Consider the following 23,352-nt stretch of genomic DNA (forward strand, 5'->3'; position numbering starts at 1 on the left):
ATGTACTTTATTTTAGATGCTATTCAATTTAAGTCCTTGATTTATATGTCCTTATAATTTACATAATTGGATTATCTTTTAGAGGTCTCAGAAAATATGTTTCATAGTAATATTGTGAACATATGTAAGAAAGTTAAACAGGTGACTCATTTTCTTTCCAAAGAACATTGTATGTGACTTGGATAGTAAAATTTTTATTTAGGTACATGTGGATCCAAGCTTAATCTAACAAGTATATTGTTTTCTAGACTAAAATCTACTAAGTCTTTCTTCTTATGCTAAAAATACTTTAAATGCTCACACTCAGTCATCTCTGAAGAAAACTGCATCTGAGAAACAGTTTTGTTTGTTTTGTGACTTTCATATTTACTGACATCATGAATATACTTTTTGTTGACCACCCTTTGTTTTTTGGGAGAAGGAAGAAATTGAGTCATGATCACATATTTGAATAGGTCATGATGATATATCCATTGTTCTATGATCTATTTAAAATCCATGTAAAAACAGAGTCTAACTAAGATATAAATAAAAAAGATGACTAGTACTTTACTTGGAATAATGATCATTGTCATCTGAAGAGTGGGCTGTTTAAATGTAGTTGAGCTGCAATTTGGACCCTCAATTACAGTATGCTGAAATACATGATTTAACTGATATTTAAAATGTATGTGTCAGCAGTAGAGTATAACTTGCCTGTCTCCTCAAAATAGTCCACATATCATGATGTAGGGCCCTGTACAGAAGAAATGTTTTTATAAGGAAAATATTCACTGTGTTCTTCACCTACAAACATTCACTGTACATGAATGATGCACATAGTATGTACAGGGCGTTTAGAAATAGAGAACAAGTTACTTCTATTTTTTTAGTAATATGGTAGAACAGATATTCAATTAAATCTTTCCTCCCACAGTATATCTAAAACTCATAGGAAAATATTAAAGAACTTATTAGTGCATGGTTGAGCTAATGGGGTGCTAGGGTATTTCTCTGAGAAACCTCAAATCTATAAACTAGATGAGCAACACCAGGCATTTCCCAGGGTGACTAACCAATCCCAACCAGCCTGGAGCTGAATTTTAAAAGTCCAGAGATAGCAGGAGACAAAGCTTTGGTCCAAAGGGCTGAGAGAAGCTTTCTGCATAAAGTGGAACCCCTGACGTACTGTCTTCAGTGCAATAAACACAGAAAAAGAAATCCTACATGGGAAGTGAAAGGATATGTTTGACTTTCTCTCCCTGGTTAATAGATGGGGCAAAGGAATAAATATATAACTGCTTTTGAGAATAACTCACAGTTCTTGTGGAATTTGCACCTGTAATCCACATTACTCATATGGCCCACAGATTTAATTTGGTGGAACAGGTCCTGGTTGGTGTGACCCAAGGCATGTGTTAGAAGTGAATTTAAATCAGTTTTAAATGAGTTTTCCATACTATCCTCAAAGAATTCAAAGATAAAAGCCTAAACAGCATGATCTTCTAAATGGACAATTCACCAACTGCATGGAGTAAACATTGCCATAAAGACAAGCCAGTAAAAAATCACAAATAGCAGAAATAGATTCACCTACTTAGAATTATTATTTGTATATAATTTATTTGTATCAAGAAATAAACATTGAAAAGCATTTTTAAGAAAAATTGACTATTCAAATTAACTGGGGGGATTTGAAAAAAAAAACTTCAAAAATAAAGCATTCAGTACCTGAAAAGAATAATTCAGTGAATGGATTAAATATCAGGTTAGTCATGGCTAAAGACAGGATAAGTGAAATATAGGACTGAGCAAGTTACAGAGAACACAGCCAAGAGAGTAATGTATGTGGGAAGCCTGAAGGTGAGATAAAGATTAAAAAAGTGTGAAAAGGTCTAATGTATGCTTAATTGGGATTCTGATAAGAACCATAGAATGATATAAAGGCATACATCAAGGTACTAGCTGAGACTTCTGAAAATTTAAATGTTAAACTACAGGTTTAGGAATTCCAAGAAAGAGGTTTTTAAAATCCACGCATACAATATCTTAATGAACCTGCAGAATAGAAAAGGCAAAGATCTGAAAAGCATCCAGAGAATTAGATTGCCAGATGGCTCTGACTTCTCATCAGAAACAAGCAAAGTTAAAAAATGGTGGAATGGCATCTTTGAAGTGCTATTAGTCTAGAATTCTATACCCATTGAAAAAATGCTTCTCTACCTTTTGGCTAAGATTGAGTGTAGTATCTGTTCTTACTATTTTAACTATATCCATTGAAATTAGTTTTTAAGAACATCAGTAAAGTCAAGTCATTTTCTGAGGCTATCAAAAGTCTCTCTGATGGGTACATTTATAGAATGTTCTTCAGAAAGAAAGCAGTGATCCCAAAAGGAAATAAGTGCTACCAAAAAAAAAAAAAAAGCAAGAAATGTAAATCTAAACAAACAGTGATTGTTTAAAGTAGAACAGTAGTAGTGGGTGATTTCTAGTGTTAAGAAAAATCCAATGTGTAACTATAATTATGGGAGGATCATGTCAAGAGCTGGATAATCAGACTTAAAACATTCTGACATCTGTACTGTTTGGGCAAAGTTGAAAAAAGTATCAGTAGCTTTGTGATCTTAGGTATCCATAAGTGCTTAGGATAAGCACTAAATAATATAATGTATAACATCCAAACTAGTACAGGGGAAAAATACAGAAATGATTATGTGTATATGAATACTTAGATAATATAAATGGACTAACTCTTGAATCAAAAACAAAAATTGCCAGGGTTTAAAAAAATTATATTCTATTTATGAGGTATAACTAATATAAACAGAATATTTGAAAGTAAAAGGATCAAGTGGTTTATAACTTAAATACTAACTGGATATCTTTAATTTTATTTAAGAAACATAAAAGTGTTATTACATATTCATAAACAATTTGTTTCACTAGAAAGATTTGATAGTTCCATTCTAAAGGCAATAAAAATCGATAGAACCACAAAGAATATTAACAAATCCACAAAATAATGAACAAGCTTGACATGATGGACTTATCTAGAATAATTGGAAAATATACATCTTTTCAACCACATAGAACATTTATAAAAATTGATCACATGCTTTACCATTTTGTGCGCTCACAAAATTCAAATGATTGCTTCATAAAGATTATATTATTTTATCATAAGTTAATTAAGTTATTGATTATAAAAAATATAACAGCTGCAAACATTCAAAAAATTTAAGTCATACTTCTTAATAACCCATGGGCCTAAGAATAAACCAGGGCAGATTAAAAACAGATGTCCTTATGCTCCTGTAGAACTTGCATTAATTAATAGATGCAATGTAGTGTAAAAACAGTAAACTCATAAAGGGAATTTGACATTTGAATAAAAATAACCTACACCAGGAAGTAATATGCAACAAGAGGCTAATAAAAAATCATAGTAAATAATTGCTATGCTCAGGGGAAAATTAGTAGTTTAGCTTGGGGCTTCCAGAAGAAGTATTTTTTAAAAAAGAGATCATTTTTTCTAATGATTAAAGTGGTATGACCAAGTATGAGAGGGCAAGATAATTATGAGTATATCAAGATTAAATACTGTGTGTGACAACTTAAAAATGCCATAAACAAGATTTTCATGTTCCAAATAAAACATTTGGAAACATATTTATAACAGATATAATGGAAAGGCAATGAGTGATTTGGGCAAAAAAGCATGAAGAGGTTATTCACAAGGCAAGACATAGAAATAGCTAATAAATATTTGAAAAGATGCATAGCAACAAATGTAATCATAAGGGATAAAGAGGGAAGTGACGATGAGATAATATTTTTCAACTCAGTTTGGCAAGGATGAAAAAGATTGAAAAACTCATATATAGGGGTTTATGTACACAGAGGTTTGTCTAGATATTTTCTCCATTCTTCCTATTGTCATCCAACTTGGCTTATGGCCTATCTTTTCTTTTTGTCATGCATAACAAATTGTAGTAATATTTATCAGTCTTGCCATTTTTATGAGGTTCAGTTATACTACTTTCATCTTCTGTTGACATTTTGACAGTATATTCTATACTCTTTGATCCAGTAATTCCACTTCTAGAATTTTACCCCAAGATATTTAAAATGTATATACAAGCTATTATTTTTATATTTCATTAATACTAGTGAAAAATGGGTAAATTTCTAGGAATAAAATTATGATGTCTATGTACACACACATATAGGTATGTGTATATAGGTTTATGTCATTTTATGAAATTTAAAAGATTGTAAAGAATAATTGTAACCATTTAAATGATATATAGGTTAATATTTATGTGGAAAGAGATAGATAAATGACATTACTAAGTGGTAAAAGCAGTATTTATCTCTTGTATAAACTGATGTGTACCTATCAGTTGTAAGCAGCAACTTGTTTATAGTTGCACAGACGGTAGTTATATCCCATGATGACTGCGTAGAATATACTGTAAAATAAATGGTACTAAAACAGAATTTGGGGTCCTGAGTTTTAGTCACTGTTGAGCTATTTTTGACAGATCTCTTTACATCTAAGGGCCTCCTTAACTCATTTCTCAAAATGTAAGAAAGAAGGTGAGCTTTGGATCTCATCATCATAGAACTACACCACAATGGCTGTCGCCCCCTTCCTGCACCCAGGGCAAGCATTAGTCATCAGTCCTCACCTTCTTTCTCTAGGCTCAACCATACCTTAGAATTATTCTCAGCACACACTGTACTACGTCGCCGTTTTTAAAGAGCTTGTCCTTTGCACTTGACACTTCTTTGCAGTCCTTGGATAAGATCTTAGAAGTCCTTTCAGCTAAATGATTTTTCTGATCAAAGAACTGTTATCTTGGTAAGAATTAACAGAATATCTTTTAGAAAAATTTTGTACTTTTCTGTCAGTCACATCTTGAAAAAGCAGGAAAAAGGTGGAAACAAACAGGTGAAATAGGTTTTGATAATCTATTGTATTGAGTATGATATTTTGACATGTAATTGACATGAAATAAGTGCTAATACATTATTTTATGGTGTCTTTTCACTCAAGGTTTTTGAAATTCTGTTTGTATTTATAGCAGTCCCATTTTAGATGATAAATTTTTATTGGAGATCCTTGATGTGTATTTAAATTTCCAGTTTACAAAGTACTTCTTATATTCACATTCTTGAGTTTTCTAATAATTGAGTACTAGTTTTTAATTTTAACTAAAATTAAAATTAACATGCAGTCACACTCGCCACATTTCAGGTATCCATTAGCCTTACGCAGCTAGTGGTTACCATGTTGGATGTTGAAAGTTCAGAAAATACAAAGAAACATACAATTTGATGTTAGCCTTCAAGGGGATTTTCTAGTTGAGAAAGCAAGATATCAAAAAATAAGCATATAAAAATATAACCCAAAATAGAATATAATTAAGTGCTAAAAGTTTGCTATGGACAGACTAAGTGCTACATGGGTAGGAAGTTCCAGAAACACCCACAGCTTGCTACATCCTTCACCACTTTGAGGTCTGAATGGCAGCAAGGACTTGCTGAGGTTGGGAGAATGAGGTGTCTTCCTTTAGAAAGTGTGTGTGTTCTCCTTGCAGGCACGGGACCCGCTGCGCTGGAGAGGTGGCCGCCGCAGCAAACAACTCTCACTGTACAGTGGGCATTGCTTTCAACGCCAAGATCGGAGGTATGGGACCCAGACTCCTGTGGACGCAGAAATGAGCCAAGAGTTCTCCTGCTAACTCGTTTTCAGAACCCTTTCTGAACTAAAGACAAGCATATGTTTGCATAACAGTGTTCAACTACTGCCGACAGCAAAATGACTGTGTTAACCTGTGTTATTAAAACAAAGACTTTGAAGCAGCCCCCTGAAGTGCTGCAAACAGAGAAATCTTTCTTTAAATAAAAATGAAAGAAGCTTGTCCAATAGCAAAAATGGGGTCATTAGCATCTATATGGAACTGTGAAATTGGTACCTAGGTCAGAAAGAACTAAAAAGATAAACACCAGGCCAGATTATCTCTACAGAAAAAAGCATTTTGAAATTCTGTCAAACAGAAAATATTTTTTTTTTCTTTCCCTTAGGCTTTACAAAAAGTTTCTTTTAATTTCAGTTTAAATAGTAAGATCTCCTTTTGAAAGAGTATAGTAATATTATTACCATTAGTAATTGCAGATTATAGATAGTATATACACACACACAAACTCAAATATACCTATACTTACTATACTTACCCAATCCAAGCAGTATAAATTCAGATATTAATAGAAGCAAGCTCTCACTTTCCCATGTGCAATCATCTTTGTTAGTATAACCTGGTGCCACAGCCGCACACAAATGGGAAGAAAACATTATAAGAGATATGTAGATCCTGTTGGCTTTGGAAGTATACACCTAGGCATCTCCTGAAGACTTTCTTAAGATGAAGTTCCTGGAATTAGGCTGACATCCTCATTTCCAGCATAATATTTGTCTCCAAATGGTGAAAGTGAAAGTGTTAGTTGCTCGGTTATGTCCACCTCTTTGTGACCCTATGGACTATAACTCACCAGCGTCCTCTCTTCATGGAATTCTTGAGGCAAATATACCGGAGTGGGTTGCCATTCCCTTCAGGGGATCTTCCCGACCCAGGGATCGAACCCGCACTACAGGCAGATTCTTTACCACCTGAAGCACCAGATCTAAAAAATAAAAATAATAGACCTTTCTAAAGTAAATGTAGATCTCGTATAGCATGAAATAATTGAGGTATATGATAATGATGCTAAGAAAAGGTTTTCTGAGACTATCTTGTCTGTCAGTTGTCAGTAAATTCAACCTCTTTTTTCTCTTTATTTCACCTGGGTTTCTTAGAGTATGGCAGCTTGTTAACCAGTAATTAGCTGTACTCTGAGAGCATCTGCTGTGTGTCAAGTGAAACGTTCCTAGAGGAGTTATGGAAAGGAGACAGATGTCCTCTGAAGAATCGTGAGGCTGCCAGAGGCCGCTGCTCTCTTCAAGATAATCAGATAACTGCAATGGCTGTCCAGTCAACCCTCCTTGCAGGCCAGCACACACGCACTCATACATACAGAGACATTCTCAGTATTAGTAGCTCAGTCATGTCCAAGTTTTTGCAACCCCATGGACTGTAGCCCGCCTGGCTCCTCTGTCCATGGGATTCTCTAGGCAAAAATACTGGAGTGGGTTGCCATTTCCTCCTCCAGGGAGACACTGTCAGGTCCCTGCCATTACTCTTCAGTACTAACCCAGCACTTCTGACCTTGAGGAGATGAAGGCATGAACTTCTGAACCTCACAGATAAGCTGCTCACCCAGCTGATAAGACCTCTAAAAAAATGAATGTATGGCAATGCCTGACGAATGTTCAGTCATCCTGAAAACAAGAACCTTCTAAATTATAAATTTAACCCCTCCAAATCCAAGGCATGAAGTCTTGCACTTAGTTAAATGAAGAATAAGTAACCATTCATCTTTAAACTTGCAAAAATAAACTTCTTATCAATTTTTGGTCAGAAAATTAATATTACCCTGTAGATACAATCTTATCAAGCATGTTTTCATGGACTTCACATGAATTTCATGATGTGGAAACAAAATTCAGATGTGTAGACACTCCCATGTTTAGACATACTGGTTAGATTATTTCAGACCTCCCTGTAGTGGTGAAATAGTTCGGTTTTATGCTTTTAAATAGAAAGTAAGAATGTGAAGTAGTTCATCTTACTTGGTGAAAACCATGCAGATGAGTTTTGAATATTCATGTCAAATCAAAAGAGTCTGATAGCTGCTGAGGACCCAGTGTGTGCAGAGCATCCTGCTGGGTGATTTTCTCCCACAGAATAAACTGCTGACGGAGTTTTCAAAGTATCTTTTCCATTCCGGTAATTTTTAAAGGGGTATGTTCAAAACCTTTGTTTTTCACATCACTATTTTTTATGTGCATGTGCTCAGTTGGGCCCAACTCTTTGTGACCGGGTGGTCTGTAGCTGCCAGACTCCTCTGTCCATGGGGTTTTCCAGGCAACAATATTGGAAAGGGTTGCCATTTCCTCTCCCAAGGGATCTTCCTGACCCAGGGATCAAACCCCTATCTCCTGTATCTCCTGTATTGGCAGGTGAATTCTTTACCACAGAGCCCCTGGGAAACCCACCTGTTTATATATAATACATCTCCTTTAAAAATATGCAAGTCTAGAGGAAAAGATAGTCATGAGATATAGTAGCCAAAATCTTTAGGGATGCTTTGGGGAGATTTAAGGTTGAGTGGGTGTTTATTTCTTTCCTTTTTTGGAAACAATATTAAAGGATGGTGTCATATCTGTCATGTAATTTTAAATGGTTTAGCTTAATGTTTATATTTTTAGATAAAGAAAATGTGGCAAAATGTGAACAGTTGTTGAGCCAGGGCTATATCTGGGTTCATTGTCATTCTTTGTGTTTTTCTATTTTCGTAATTTTAAGTTAAACATTTTTAAAAGCACAAAAAATGTATATTATTTATATATATTCCTATATATATATATATATATATATATATATATATATCCTTCAAGAATATTTTTTATATTCTACCAGAGTTCCTCAAGCCACATTGCCTCTAAAGCTGTTGATTTAGAGTTTTATTATTTAATCCTCATTTATTGGTAACCAATAAAACTTGAAATCCTACTAGATAACAACATTTTCCTAAGGAGTAAATTTGGGCTATAAAGATACAATTTTGAAATACTGTGATGTCTCAGTGATGGTATATATAGCTTCAGCTGAAGGAAAGATATGTTTACTTAACAATTAGATGTTTCATTGCTATTGTGAGTCTATAAAATTAAAAGAAGAAAGCTTTGACATAAAATTTATGTTTAAGATTTAAGTCTATTTTAGCAAATTAAGGTTAATAATAAATTCCTATCTGTCTGGTGGGAATACTTACATGAAGATTAATGACTAAACATTGCCAAAACCCTTTGAGAATTATTTGATGTGTTACATGCACAGAGGGCATTCTCATTTATTATTTGACTTAATAAATAACTTGGCAAAGAAGTAATATATTAAGTTCACATCAGTATTTCAGATTAGGAGATAATATTAAGTATGGAGGAAATTGGAGCACTCCAACTTGGCAGCTTTCCAAATTTTCAAAGCCTGCCTAGGTTAGAATGTTTTATACCAATTATGAGTACAAGGAACCTAATGAAGAGAAGTTTAGGGAAGATGGATTGCTTGAGGCTCTCTTTGTCAAGTACACATTTAAGACAGGGATAAAGAGAAGGGAGAGAATGTGAAAACTTAGAAAAAGAGAACAATTGGTAAAGAAGTTTTGATCATTTACATTACAATATAGTTTCTGTTTAAAAATGCTGCAGTTGAAATATATCTTGGTCTGTTTGGGTAAAGCTTCTAATAGAGTTGCTTCTCCTTTCTGTCTTGAAGGAGTTCGAATGCTGGATGGAGATGTCACGGATATGGTTGAAGCAAAATCAGTGAGCTTCAATCCCCAGCATGTGCACATTTACAGTGCAAGCTGGGGTCCAGATGATGATGGCAAGACTGTGGATGGACCAGCGCCACTCACCCGGCAAGCCTTCGAAAACGGTGTTAGAATGGTAGGTTTTTTTTTCATTTTAATTTTATTGGAGTATTGTTTATTTACAATGCTATGTTAGTTCCAGGTGTCCAGCAAAGTGATTCAACTATACATGTTCATATATTCATTCTCTTTTAGATGCTTTTCTCATGTAAGTTATTCCAGAATGCTGAGTAGAGTTCCCTGGTAACCATAAGTTTGTTTTCAGTATCTATAAGTCTGTTTCTGTTTTGTCAATAATCTCATTTGTTTCATTTTTAAAAAAAATTAGATTCCACATATGAGTGAGATTATATGATATTTGCCTTTTTCTGACTTGTTTCATTTAGTATGATAATCTCCAGGTTTATCCCTATTGTTGCAAATGGCATTATTTCATTTTTTCTGATGGTTCAGTAATATTCTATTATGTATATGTACCACATTTGCTTTATTCTTTCCTTTGTTGGTGGACATTTAGCTTGTTTCTGTGTCTTGGCTATTGTAAACAGTGCTGCAATGAATACTGGGATGCACATATCCTTTCAGATTATGTTTTTCTCCAGATAATTTTTCCCAGGAGTGGGATTGCTGGATCATATGATAGTTCAGTATTTAATTGTTTTTGGAACCTCCATGTTCTTATCCACAGTGGTTGTGTCAATTTATATTCCTACCCACAGTGTTGGAGGGTTCTCTCTTTTCCATACCTGCTCCATAATTTATTGTTTGTAGACTTTGTAAAAATTAATTTATTTTTATTGAAGGATAATGACTTTATAGAATTTTGCTGTTTTCTGTCAAACCTCAACATGAATCAGCCATAGGTATACATATATCCCCTCCCTTTTGAAACTCCTTCCCACCTCCCTCCCCATCCCATCCTCTAGTTTGATACAGGGCCCCTGTTTTAGTTTCCTGAGCCATACAGCAAATTCCCTGGCTATCTGGTTTACATATAGTAATTTAAGTTTCCATATTGCTCTTTATATACATCCCACCCTCTCCTCCCCTCTTCCCATGTTCACAAGTCTATTCTCTATGTCTATTTCTCCATTGCTACCCTATAAGTAAATTCTTCAGTACCATTTTTCTAGATTTTATGATATTTATCATTTATCATTCTCCTTCTGACTTTACTTTGTTAATAGGTTCTAGGTTCATCCACCTCATTAGAACTGACTCAAAGGCATTCCTTTTTATAGCGAGTAATATTCCATTGTGTATATATACCACAACTTCTTTATCCATTCATTTGTCAATGGACGTCTAGGTTGCTTCCATATTCTAGCTATTGTAAATAGTGCTGCAATGAACAATGGGATGCATGTATCTTTTTCAGTTTTGATTCCCTCAGTGTATATGCCTAGGAGTGGAATTGCTGGGTTATATGGTGGTTTTATTCCTAGGAAAGGAAAGAAAGAAAAGAAAGAAAGAATAGATATGCAAAGTTAATAGAGATAGATAAAGAAGATTTTTATACATTAAAGATTAACTGCAAGGAGAAAAGAACAGTAGGAAAGTCAAACAAAGGAATAAATGTAGAAAAAATATAATAGATTTAAAAAATTAAAAGTTAAAATTATAAAGAAGAGAAAAGAAAAAAAGGAAGAAGAAAGAAAAAAAGAAGAAAAGGAAAACTTCACAGTACTGCAAAAGCCCAATTTAGAGGCAGAGGTTTATGACAATAAAAAGTGTGACTGAATATACACATATACACCCATAAACAAATCAAAACAGTCCAACAAAAATAAAGTATGATAGATTGACCCAGTGAACAAAGGAAACCAAAAATTGTATCTACCAGTTAAGAACAAAACTAACTAAAACACAAACTGCGAAGCAAAACTAAAGCAAGGTGCCAATTGGGGAGTAAAGCAATGAAAATAAAACTAACAAATATGTTCAGAGGAAAGGAAAGGAAGAAAAGAAAGAATAGATATGCAAAGTTAAACAGAGGTAGATAAAGAATATTTATGTACATTAAAGATTAGCTGCAAGGGGTAAAGAACAGTAGGAAAAACAAATGAAGGAATAAATGTAGAAAAAAATAATAGGTTTAAAAATATTAAAATTAAATTAAAAAAGAGAAAAGAAAAAAAGGGAAACTCCACAGGAATGCAAAAGCCCAATGTAGAGGTAGAGGTTTATGAGAACAATTAAAATTGTGAATGAGAAACAAAAAGCTCAAAAGCATAATTAGATTTTATAATGCCATTAAAATTGACAACTACAACAGAGGGGGAAAAGGAAAGGAAAGAAAAAGAAAAAATATCCAAAAGAATCTACAGAACAAGTGAAAACATAGGAATAATAAATGTTTTTCTTGAGTCAGTGCTGTCAGAGTCTTTCCCTCGCTGGGAGTCACAGTCCACCTCGCCTCCCTAGGATGCCCTCCACCACTGTGCTGGTCTCTGGACCTGCTGTGGGGGCAGCTCGGATTCTAATCTGGTCCTGCTCCTGTGTGTTCTTGCCTCCAGTGTCTACAGCTGTCAGAACTAGTGTGTTTCCTCTTGTGGGAGCTCTCAGTGGCCTTTTATATATTCCATAGACACGGAGTTCCTGCCCAGTTGATCGTGTGGATTTAATCTGCAGCTTGTACGGCTGGTGGGAAGGTTTGGGGTCTTCTTCCTTAGCCACACTGCCCCTAGATTTCAATTGTGGTTGTATTTCCACCTCTGAATGTGGGTCGTCCACTGGGGTTTGCTCCTGAGGCTGCCTTGGAGGACTTGGGTTTGCCCCTGTGAGGGCCAGGGGTGGAGGTGCTGCAGCTGCTTGGGTCACAGGGGTTCTGGCAGCACCAGGTACTCAGGGAGATTGGCGGCTAGGGCAGCAGGAAATACAGTGCTCTAGAAGGGTATGCATATTAAAAAGCAGAGACATTACTTTGCCGACAAAGGTCCATCTACTCAAGGCTATGGTTTTTCCAGTGGTCATATATGGATGTGAGAATTGGACTATAAAGAAAGCTGAGCACCGAAAAATTGATGCTTTTGAACTATGGTGTTGGAGAAGGCTCTTGAGAGTCCCTTGGACTGCAAGGAGATCCAACCAGTCCATCCTAAAGGAGATCAGTCCTGGGTGTTCATTGGAAGAACTGATGTTGAAGCTGAAACCCCAATACTTTCGCCACCTGATGCGAAGAGCTGCCCCATTTGAAAAGACCCTGATGCTGGGAAAGACTGAGGGCGGGAGGAGAAAGGGGAGACAGAGGATGAGATGGTTGGATGGCATCACCGACTCAATGGACGTGGGTTTGGGTGGACTCCGGGAGTTGGTGATGGACAGGGAGGCCTGGCGTGCTGCGGTTCATGGGGTCACAAAGAGTCATACATGACTGAGCAACTGAACTGAGAAGGGTATGGCAACCAGTATTGGCCAATACGCTCCAGTAGTCTTGCCTGAAGAGCCCCCCCGGACAGAGAAGACTGGCAGGCCACAGTCTGCTGCTGCTGCTAAGTCACGTCAGTTGTGTCCCACTCTGTGTGACCCCGTCTACGGGGATGCAAGAATTTGGACACTACTGAAGCTACCCTGCACGTGTAGATGCAAGATTTTTTTTGCCTGTGGCAGCACTGCCCCAGTGAGAGTTGAGCATGAAGGTGGTGCAGCTGCTTGGCTTGCAGGAACCCTGGCAATACAAAGTGTGCAGGGACATGGACTGCATCCATCCCAGGAATTATGGCCCTATCTGAGTCTTTTTTCGAGCTTCTTGTAGCTGGGGATCAGAAGGCCTCTTTGGCCAGTCTTCTCCGTAGCTCTGCCCGTTCAGGCACTTAGAGGGCTCCCTCTCCTGGGGTCTTTCTCTGTTGTTCAGAGCCTCAGGCACATAGAGGGGCCCCCGTGGCTGGGGTTGTACTCTGTGGTTCGGTGTGTCAGGCATTTTAAGGTGCACCCTGGGTGGAGTCCCATTCTGTAGTTTGGTGCATCAGTCCCTTAAAGGAGTACCCTGAGTGAGGTCCTACTCTAGTTCAATGCATCATGCATTTGATGGGCCAGCCTCTCAATTGCTCAGCTGGGGATGCCGGTGAGCCGGGAGAGAGGCTGTGGTGATGGCTCCACCCCCTACATGTGACTCAGCAGCATCACCTTGCTTCCGTGATTGCCTGGCTTTCCTCCACAGGCATTTCGCACCACAATCTCCTCCCTCACATCCCCTCAATCTGTCTCTCTGCAGTTAACAGCAGTCCTCCCCCTGGGATTACTCCACAATCCCTAAATTCCAGCTCCCAGCCGCTGTGCCTTCCAGAAGACCCGCATCCCTGTCCAGGATATGTTTGGCTGCGGCAAGGACTGTCTGATTATCATTCCATTCAGGCTGCCACAGATCAGCTGTTTCACTCTCAGCCTTACATGTTTCTCCTCTGACTCAGACAGTTGCCCCGCTGTGGGGATCAGATCCCTGCTTCAGTTCCCCCACCCAGCCCTACTAACCCTCCTGTTTCTCCCCCTAGTTTTTTTGTCCTACCGAGTTTTGCGTGGCTCTATATATTCTTTTCCACTGGTCAGGTACTCCTGTCTGTTCTTCACTGGTGTTCTGCATGCACTTCTGTGTCTGAAATTGTATTCCTGATGTATCTGTGGAGAGAGATGTACTCCACGTCCACCTACTCCTCTGCCATCTTGTTCTCCTGTTTGTAGGCTGTTTAATTATGACATTGTGACTGGTATGAGGCGATGCCTCGTTCTCTAACAATTAGTGATGTTGAGCATCTTTTGATGTGCTTTTTGGCCATCTGTATGTCTTCTTTGGAGAAATGTCTTTTTTAGATCTTCTGCTCATTTTTTGATTGGGTTGTTTGGGTTTTTTTGACATAGAGCTGCATGAGCTCTTTGTGTATTTTAAAAGACCTCAGATCAAACTGTGTTGCTTGATGATCGTGAAGCCTCCTCTGAAATGGGTTTCCAGTTCTCCCAACTAGAGGAATGGATGGAGCTCTAGGCTAAGTCAGTAGACAGGATTGGGTGTCATGTCTGTCCTGCAAATAAGCCAAGGGTTAAAGAGTTGCCTCTGATAAGAACAGAGGTATATTTGGACGCTTAGATTTATTCAAGGGAAATATTTATTAATATGAATATTAACATCACCATTATTGTTGTTCAGTTGCTTAAGTTGTGTACGACTCGGTGACCCCATGGATTGCAGCACACCAGGCTTCCTCATCCTTTATTCCTGCAATTTGCTTGGGTTAATGTCCATTGAATCAGTGATGCCATCCAACTATCTCATTCTCTGTTGGCCCCTTCTACTTTTCCCCTCAATCTTTCCCAGCATCAGAGACTTGAGTCAGCTCTTCGTATCAGGTGGCCAAAGTATTGGAGCTTCAGCTTCAGGATCAGTCCTTCCAATGAATAGTCAGGGTTGATTTCCTTTAGGATTGACTGGTTTGATCTCTTTGCTGTCCAAGAGACTCTCAAGAGTCTTCTCCAGCACCACAGTTCTAAAGCCTCAATTCTTCAGCACTCAGCCTTCTTTATGGTCCAACCCTCCTATCCATACATGACTACTGCAAACACCATAGTTTTGACTATACAGACCTTTGTTGGTAAAATGCTGTCTCTGCTTTTTCATACACTGTCTAGGTTTGTCATAACTTTTTTTTCCAAGAAGCAAGAGTCTTATGATACTGTGGCTTCAGTCACCAAATGCAGTGATTCTGGAGCCCAAGAAAATAAAATCTGTCACTGTTTCCACTGTTGCCCCATGTATTTACAATGAAGTGATGGGACAAGATGCTATGATCTTCATTTTTGAATGTTGAATTTTAAGGCAGTTTTTTTGACTCTCCTCTCTGACTTTCATCAAGTGACTCTAATTTCTCTTCACTTTCTGCCATTAGAGTGGCATCATCTGAATATTTGAGGTTGATGATATTTCTCCTGGCAGTCTTGATTCCAGTTTGTGAGTCATGCAGCTTGGCATTCTGCATGGTGTACTCTGCATAGAAGTTAAATAAACACAGTGACAATATACAGCCTTGACGTACTCCTTTGCCAATTTTGAAACAGTCCATTGTTCCATGTCTGGTTCTAACTTGTTGCTTTTTGACCTGCATACACATTTCTCAGGAGGCAGGTAATTTGGTTGGTATTCCCATCTCTATAGGAATTTTTCACAGATTGTTGAGATTCGCACAGTCAAAGGCTTTAGCATAGTCACTGAAGCAGAAGTAGATGTGTTTTTGAAATTCTCTTGCTTTCTCTATGATCCAGTAGATGTCAGCATTTTGATCGCTGGTTCCTCTGCCTTTTCTAAATCCATCTTGTACATCTGGTAGTTCTTGGTTCACGTATTGCTGAAGCCTAGCTTGAAGGATTTTTAGCATAATATTGCTAGCATGTGAAATGAGTGCCATTCTGTGGTAGTATGAACATTCTTTGGCATTGCCTTCCTTTGGGATTAGAATGAAAACTTTTTTTCCAGTCCTGTGGCCACTGCTGAGTTTTCCATATTTGTTGGCATATTGAGTGCAGCACTTTCAAAGCATCATCTTTTAGGATTTGAAATAGCTCAACTGGAATTTCATCACCTCTGCTAGCTTTGTTTGTAGCAATGCTTCCTAAGGCCCAGTTGACTTCACACTCCAAGATGACTGGCTCTAGGGGAGTGACCACACCATCGTGGTTATCTGGATCATTAAGACCTTTTTTAGGTAGTTCTTCTGTGTGTTCTTGTCATCTCTTCTTAATATCTTCTGCTTCTGTTAGGGCCTTGCCATTTCTCTTCTTTATTGTGCCCATCCTAGTCTTTAATGTTCCCTGGTATCTCCAGTTTTCTTGAAGAGATCTTTAGTCTTTCCCATTCTATTGTTTTCCTCTCTTTGTTTACATTGTTCACTTAGAGAGCTTTTTTATCTCATCTCACTATTCTCTGGAATTCTGCGTTCAGTTGGGTGTATCTTTCCCTGTCTCCTTTGCCTTTGACTTCTCTTCTTTTCTCAGCTATTTGTAAGGCCTCCTCAGACAACCACTTTGCCTTCTTGCATTTTTTTTTCTTGGGGATGGTTTTGGTCACCACCTCCTATACAGTGTTATGAACCTCTGTCCATAGTTCGTCAGGCACTCTGTCTATCAGATCTAATCACTTGGAATCAGTTCATCACCTCCACTGTATAATCATATTGGATTTGACTTCGGTCATACCTGAATGGCTAGTTGTTTTCCCTACTTTCTTCAGTTTAAGCCTGAATTTTGTGCTAAGGAGCTCGTCATCTGAGCCACAATCAGTATCAGGTCTTGCTTTTGCTGACTGTGTAGTAGTACTCATCAATATGTTAATTTTTAATTTGGATGATTGAGAATTAGAGGTGTTGAAACCCCCCAGCTGGTGTTGATGGATCGTCGCACAACACCCTTCTGTGCATTTCCCTTGTGTAGTCCTCTCCCTCTATCCCAGGACAAAGCTTTACCTCTTTCCCAGAACAAAATTATTTTTATGCTATTACCACATTCCCTAACCAGGCAGCTTAACTCATCATCATTTTCTTGATTTCACTAAAGAATTCACTGGCCATGCCTCCCCTAATTCTAATGTAACTAGAACCATAAAATTTAATATAATACAATATCTGTTTCAAATTATAGATCTTAAGAAATACTGTCTTATTTAAATTAAATAAAGATTAAGGGATACTTGTAATATTCCATCAAAAGCAACTCCTTTCTCTTTCTCACTGTGAATGGACTATTGGGTAACTTAAAGCATACATTTTTTTACTTTATTTTTTAAAAAGTTATTGAAGTATAGTTGATAAATGATATTATATAAGTTGCAAGTATATAGTATACTGATTCACAGTTTTTAAAGGATATACTCATTTATGGCTATTGCAAAATATTGGTTATCTTCCCCATGTTGTGCAGTATGTCCTTGTAGCTTATTTTATACTTAATAATTTGTACCTCTTAATTCCTTTCTGCTATACTGCCCCTCCCCTCTTCCCTCTCCTGACTGGTAACCACTAGTTTGTTCTCCATATGTGGGAGTTTAACGCACACATTTTAATCATGTTCATGTTAGGCCATCTTTGACCTGGGCCTGACCTCTTTTTGCTTCCTCATCTCTGTTTACTTTTTTGGAATTTAATCATTCACCACTCTTTTATTACTATTACTGAAATATATTTGATTTACCATATTGTGTTATTCAGGCGTACAGCAAAGTGATTCAACTACATATATATTTTTTACTTTATCTTCTGTTATAGATATTATAAGATATTGAACATAGTTTCCCATGCTATATAGTAAATCCTTATTGCTTACCTATTTTATGTATGGTAGTCTACTAATGGGCTTCCCTGGTGGTTGAGTGGTAAAAAGTCCACCTGCCAATGCAGGAGATGTTAGTTCAACCTCTGGGTCAGGAAGGTCCCCTGGAGAAGGAAATGGCAACCCACTCCAGTATTGTTACCTGGGAAATCCCATGAGCGGAGCAGCCTGGTGGGCTACAGTCCATGGGGTCACGGAAGAGTCAGATATGATTTAGCAACTGAACAACGCCAACAAGTCTATCTCGTCCTCCTGATTTATCCCCCCCCCTTTGGTGACCATAGGTTTGTTTTCTGTGTCCGTGAAGCCTCCTCCGCTCTCACTACCCAGTAGCACGCAGTGCTTTCTCTGCAGTATGTGGTCCTTCCCGTCTCTGATGACCTGCAGCTCTATAGACAAATCCTATCTGACCATCGAACTGCAGCTAAACTGTTACCTCTTCCCAGAAGCCTTCTCACTGCCCAAACTAGAATTAAGTATATGTGATCTCCACCCTGTCTTCCCTGTACTTTGTATTCTTCCTGGTGGTATGTATACTCTTTATCAGGTAGTTTTGCATGTATCTTTCTCACTAAATAATAGGTTCTTGAAGAGCAGAGCTTGTACTCTATGTACCTTTATGGGCTTTCCAAACCCATAAGAAAGAAAGTGAAGTCGCTCAGTCGTGTCCGACTCTTTGCGACCCCATGGACTGTAGTCTACCAGGTTCCTCCGTCCGTGGGATTTTCCAGGCAAGAATACTGGAGTGGGTTGCCATTTCCCATAAAGTACATTGAATTCTAGTGAATACTCAGCGAATGTTTGTTGAATCTAATTTAATCACTGAGAAATATGTTAACCATAGGGTTGTTATAAATCCAGGCCTAATTTGAAGCAGTGAAGTGCATACAGTTAATGTTGCCGCTGGAGTACAAATATTCTTTCACCTTTGTGGGATTGGTGTTAGGGTTTTAATCGGAAGACTGGACTAAGCCATCTCCTGGTTATTCTGAAAGAGCCTGGAAGAAAATCTTCTGTACTTGTTCTGTATGCACTTTCTAACTGTAGTTCAGGTTTGATTTAGACTTTCCTAGCTCTGTCAATTTTCAGCTACATTAGAACCCTTTGAAACAATAGGATAATGTTCTATGTTGTTACATAGACTTTTCCTTTCAGGGTTGCCTGAACACCAAATAAATGCACTCTAAGTAATCTGGTGATATTATTACCAAAGCTCTGGACTGCACATTATTATTCTCTGCATGTATCATTAATGGAATGGTTATTCAAGTTAAATTAGTCATGTTTAGTTCATACTTCATTTTCAACTGTTTGTATCTAGCATTTAACACAATAAAGAACTATCTGAAATTTCTCATTAAAATGGATCTACCTATGTCAGTAATGCACAAAGCCTCATGAATATGTCCATATATAGAGAGAATGTCCTATATTCAGTAGCTGTCATTGAATCACATGGTGTGGACCCATAGTTTTCAATTTTATTTTTTGCTAGTGAATCTTTCATTCATTGAAAGTCTTAACTGGAAGTCTAATATAGAAAACAAACACAAATGTGGTATGTTGATTGAAGAAGAAAAGAGCAAAGATTATAAACAAGATGATCTGAGAAAACTAGCAAACATATAGGAAGATTATATTCAGAAATGAATAATTTGGAAAAATTATTCTATACTCATCATTACTTATAAAAGTAACCCATGCCTGTTACAATGATCATTGCTGTAACAATCAAATCAAAATAGATTTCCTATCCAACTAGAACACTATTGCTAAGCGTATGGGCTAAATCTTTCCATACTCTATCCACATTCATATGCCAAATGGGGGCCATATGTCTGTACATGTTGCTGTTTTCACCTCACAGTGCAGCATGGGTATCCATCTGGGGCATTCCATAGGATGGGACTCATTTATTTTCATTTTTCAAAATTTTGGGAGTATGGAAATCCCATAGTTTATTCAACTTTCCATGGAGGACCCTTCAAGGTTTTAATCTGGAAAAACAAGGAATTTAGTTTTAAAACAAACCATTTATTATACTTTTAGAGTTAAGATAGTAACAAAATAAATAATTCTTATAAAGAACAAATTATTCTAACTCTCAGCATTGCATATCTAATTATGGAAAGGCAGTGGCGACTCATTTAAATGTGATAAGATCAGCATGAAAGGGTTTTCATGTGTTTAATGCACATGGGGCTTGGGACTTAGTCTAGAGTTGAGTCTAGGATTTGTCATTTACTGCTTTCTGACCTGATTTACATCAAATTACCTCTCTACTTCCATTTCCTCATCTACAGTAGGGCAATAATGGCATTTACTTACAAAGATGTTATGAGTACTAAATGAGATGATAATGCATATAGAGCAATAGACACAATGCCTGGAACATAACAGGTGCTCAAGAAATACCATATATATGTTTTTCTTTTTTTTTTTTTTCAGGAAGGAGATCTTGTCCTTCTATAAATCTTTGTATATATTCTCAATCCCCCATTCTTTTTTTCCATACCATTTCCACACTGTGGAGTTCTAGATGATTCTGTTTAGTTACTTATAGTGGTAGGTTATAAAAGTCAGTATAGACTTTTTGAGTTCTGTAATGTTGTTATTGTTCTTCCTATGTCTATCAGTTCAGTTCAGTCGCTCAGTCATGTCCAACTCTTTGCAACCCCATGAATCGCAGCACGCCAGACCTCCCTGTCCATCACTAACTCCCAGAGTTTACTCAAACCCATGTCCATCGAGTCGGTGATGCCATCCAACCATCTCATCCTCTGTCGTCCCCTTCTCCTCCTGCCCCCAATCCCTCCCAGCATTAGGGCTTTTTCCAATGAGTCAACTCTTCGTGTGAGATGGCCAAAGTACTAGAATTTCAGTTTCAGCATCAGTCCTTCCAATGAACACCCAGGACTGATCTCCTTTAGGATGCACTGGTCGGATCTCCTTGCAGTCCAGGGGATTCTCAAGAGTCTTCTCCAACACCATAGTTCAAAAGCATCAATTTTTTGGTGCTCAGCTTTCTTTATAGTCCAACTCTCACATCCATACTCACCTTCAATTTTACTTGCCTTATAATAGTTCATCTTTAATTTCATTAAGATAGCCTATCAGTATACAGATTCATTTCAGTTATCTATGATTGCGGCTTGAATTATTTCCCAAGGGCTGTTTCTCTAAATATCTTTGACTATATAATTTATTACTTTGAAAGTCGTATATTAGACAGTCATTTCCAAGTAAAAAAACTCACTCATTCTTCCATTATCAGGCATCAAATGAAATAGTAAAATTTATATTCTTTGAGATTATTTTAATTTGTGCTCTTTATATAACATTGTCAAATATATAGAAAATAATTGGATAATTATGTAAAATTAGATTAGAGAGCACAATAACAAAAGAAATAAGTGATATATTGGCTGAGTGATTTAAGGAATGAGGGAATAAATGAGTAATAAAATAATTCCTTCAAGGAACCAGTTAAAAAACCATGTGGCAATTTAAAGTCACTGTAACTTATTACAGTTTTACCTACGTCATCTACAAAGTACAGGAATTGGAATTTCTTTTTTTTTATTAAGCTTAGTGAACTTTCACACTGTAGATAAAAGAGAGAAGAAAACATCTAAGTTTTTTATGTAATGCCTAAAAGTTTCCCCATTCTAGCAATAAGACAAAACAAACATAGAAACTATCAAGACTGTTGAGCTAAGGCTAAGAGTTATGAATGAAGTTAAACTGATGACTAGGGGTGGTGGGCTGGGGAAGAATGGTTTAGTTAGGGAGGACAGGGAGTCATCTTTGAGGAGGAGGCAATATATGAATGGAGACCTACATGATAAGAAGCCAGTCAGGTCAATAGATGTAAAAGGAATGTTCTCTGCAGAAGGGACAGCAAGAGCCAAAAAGCACCCTGAGCGGAGAATGAGATTAGGGTGGATTTCCATCACAGAATGTTTATTTGGGTGTTGGAAGCTACAGGAACAGAAAGCAGGCAGTAGGAGGTGGCCACAGATGTAGGCAGGAGGCTAGCTCAGCAGGGCCTCCTAAACCATGGAGGGTGTTTGCCTTTTAATCCCATAGAGAAAGCCAGTGGAGGTTTTCAGCAGAGTAGCAGCCTGATGGAATACACAATCTGAAAACATCACTGCTGTGTAGAGAATGGACTGCAGGTGGGGTGAGGGATGGGAAGGCAAGAGAGGAAGGTTGAAATGGTCCAAGAAGGAGTTGTTAATGAGGTGGACTAGGGTGACAGCAATACCAAGACATCTGGAGAAACTGGTGGCAAGAGAGAGAAGACTAAGGATCAAGAAAGATTTTCCACAAAGGAAATAAATTTTGCCCAGGGAGTCCAAGTATTGATTGCATTCTTTACTTCTGCTTGCTAATCAAAAAATATAGCAAATATTGAATTTCAAAGTGCTCTCTGTTTGTTTACTCTAAGTATTTGACCTGGTAAAATGAAACACTGTTTTCAAAGACTTTAACAAAATCAGAATTGATTCAATTTATCGCCCCTTTAGAATTAATGTGCCAGAATTGCTTAAGAGAAACCATGTCACAGTTGACAACTTACTCTTTCTCTTAAAGATATTAATAACACTTTATTTGATGCTAAGGGGCCATAAAATTAAATGTAAGAATTAGAATTATATAATTTGGGCTGCATGAAAATAATAATAACATTTGCCAGTCTATTATACTTTACACACTCTCCTAAGCCCTAAAATAGATAGCTTTTAATCTTCACAATAACCTCATAAGATAAATATTCTTCTCAATTTTGTAGAACATAGATAGCATAGCTAAAGAAGTCAGAATGCAGGCTTCGATGAACTAATAATTTTCCTGTTAAAGTGCTGCACTCCGTATGTCAGCAAATTTGGAAAACTCAGCAATGGCCACAGGACAGAGAAAGGTCAGTTCTCATTCCAATCCCAAAGAAGGGCAAATGCCAAAGAATGTACAAACTACCATTCAGTTGCACTCATTTCGCGTGATAGCAAAGTTATGTTCAAAATCCATCAAGATAGGCTTCAGCAGTATGTGAACTGAGAACTTCCAGATATACAAGCTGGGTTTAGAAAAGGCAGAGGAACCAGAGATGAAATTGCCAACTTTCTTTGGATCATAGAGAAAGCCAGGGAATTCCAGAAAACATCTACTGCTCTTTCATTGACTGCACTAAAGCCTTTGACTGTGTGGATCACAATAAACTGTGGAAAATTCTTAAAGAGATGGGACTACCAGACCACCTTACCTGTCTCCTGAGACACTTGTATGCAGGTCAAGAAGCAACAGTTGGAACTGAATATGCAACAGTGGACTGGTTCAAGAATGAAAAAGGAGAATGTCAAGGCTATGTATTGTCACACTGCTTTTTAACTTATATGCAGAGTATATCATGCAAAATACCAGGCTGGATAAATCACAAGCTGGACCCAAGATTGCTGGGAGAAATATCAACAACCTCAGATATGCAGATGATACCACTCTAATGGCAGAAAGCTAAGAGGAGCTAAA

General features: G+C 37.4%; 1 protein-coding gene and 1 pseudogene across 3 annotated transcripts in view; both read left to right on the forward strand.

The window, feature by feature from the left end:
• Nucleotides 1-23,352, forward strand: part of PCSK5 (proprotein convertase subtilisin/kexin type 5) — a 495,662-nt gene that overhangs the window by 164,722 nt on the left and 307,588 nt on the right. For all 3 annotated transcript variants that reach the window (XM_043891233.1, XM_043891234.1, XM_043891235.1), the window contains exons 6-7: nucleotides 5,583-5,671; nucleotides 9,420-9,592. In XM_043891233.1, the coding sequence (XP_043747168.1) occupies nucleotides 5,583-5,671; nucleotides 9,420-9,592 (262 nt within the window). The remainder of the gene's footprint in view (nucleotides 1-5,582; nucleotides 5,672-9,419; nucleotides 9,593-23,352) is intronic.
• Nucleotides 2,190-2,333, forward strand: LOC122686379 (annotated as a pseudogene).

Source organism: Cervus elaphus, chromosome 29, assembly GCF_910594005.1.
Source record: "Cervus elaphus chromosome 29, mCerEla1.1, whole genome shotgun sequence".
Taxonomy (NCBI): domain Eukaryota; kingdom Metazoa; phylum Chordata; class Mammalia; order Artiodactyla; family Cervidae; genus Cervus; species Cervus elaphus.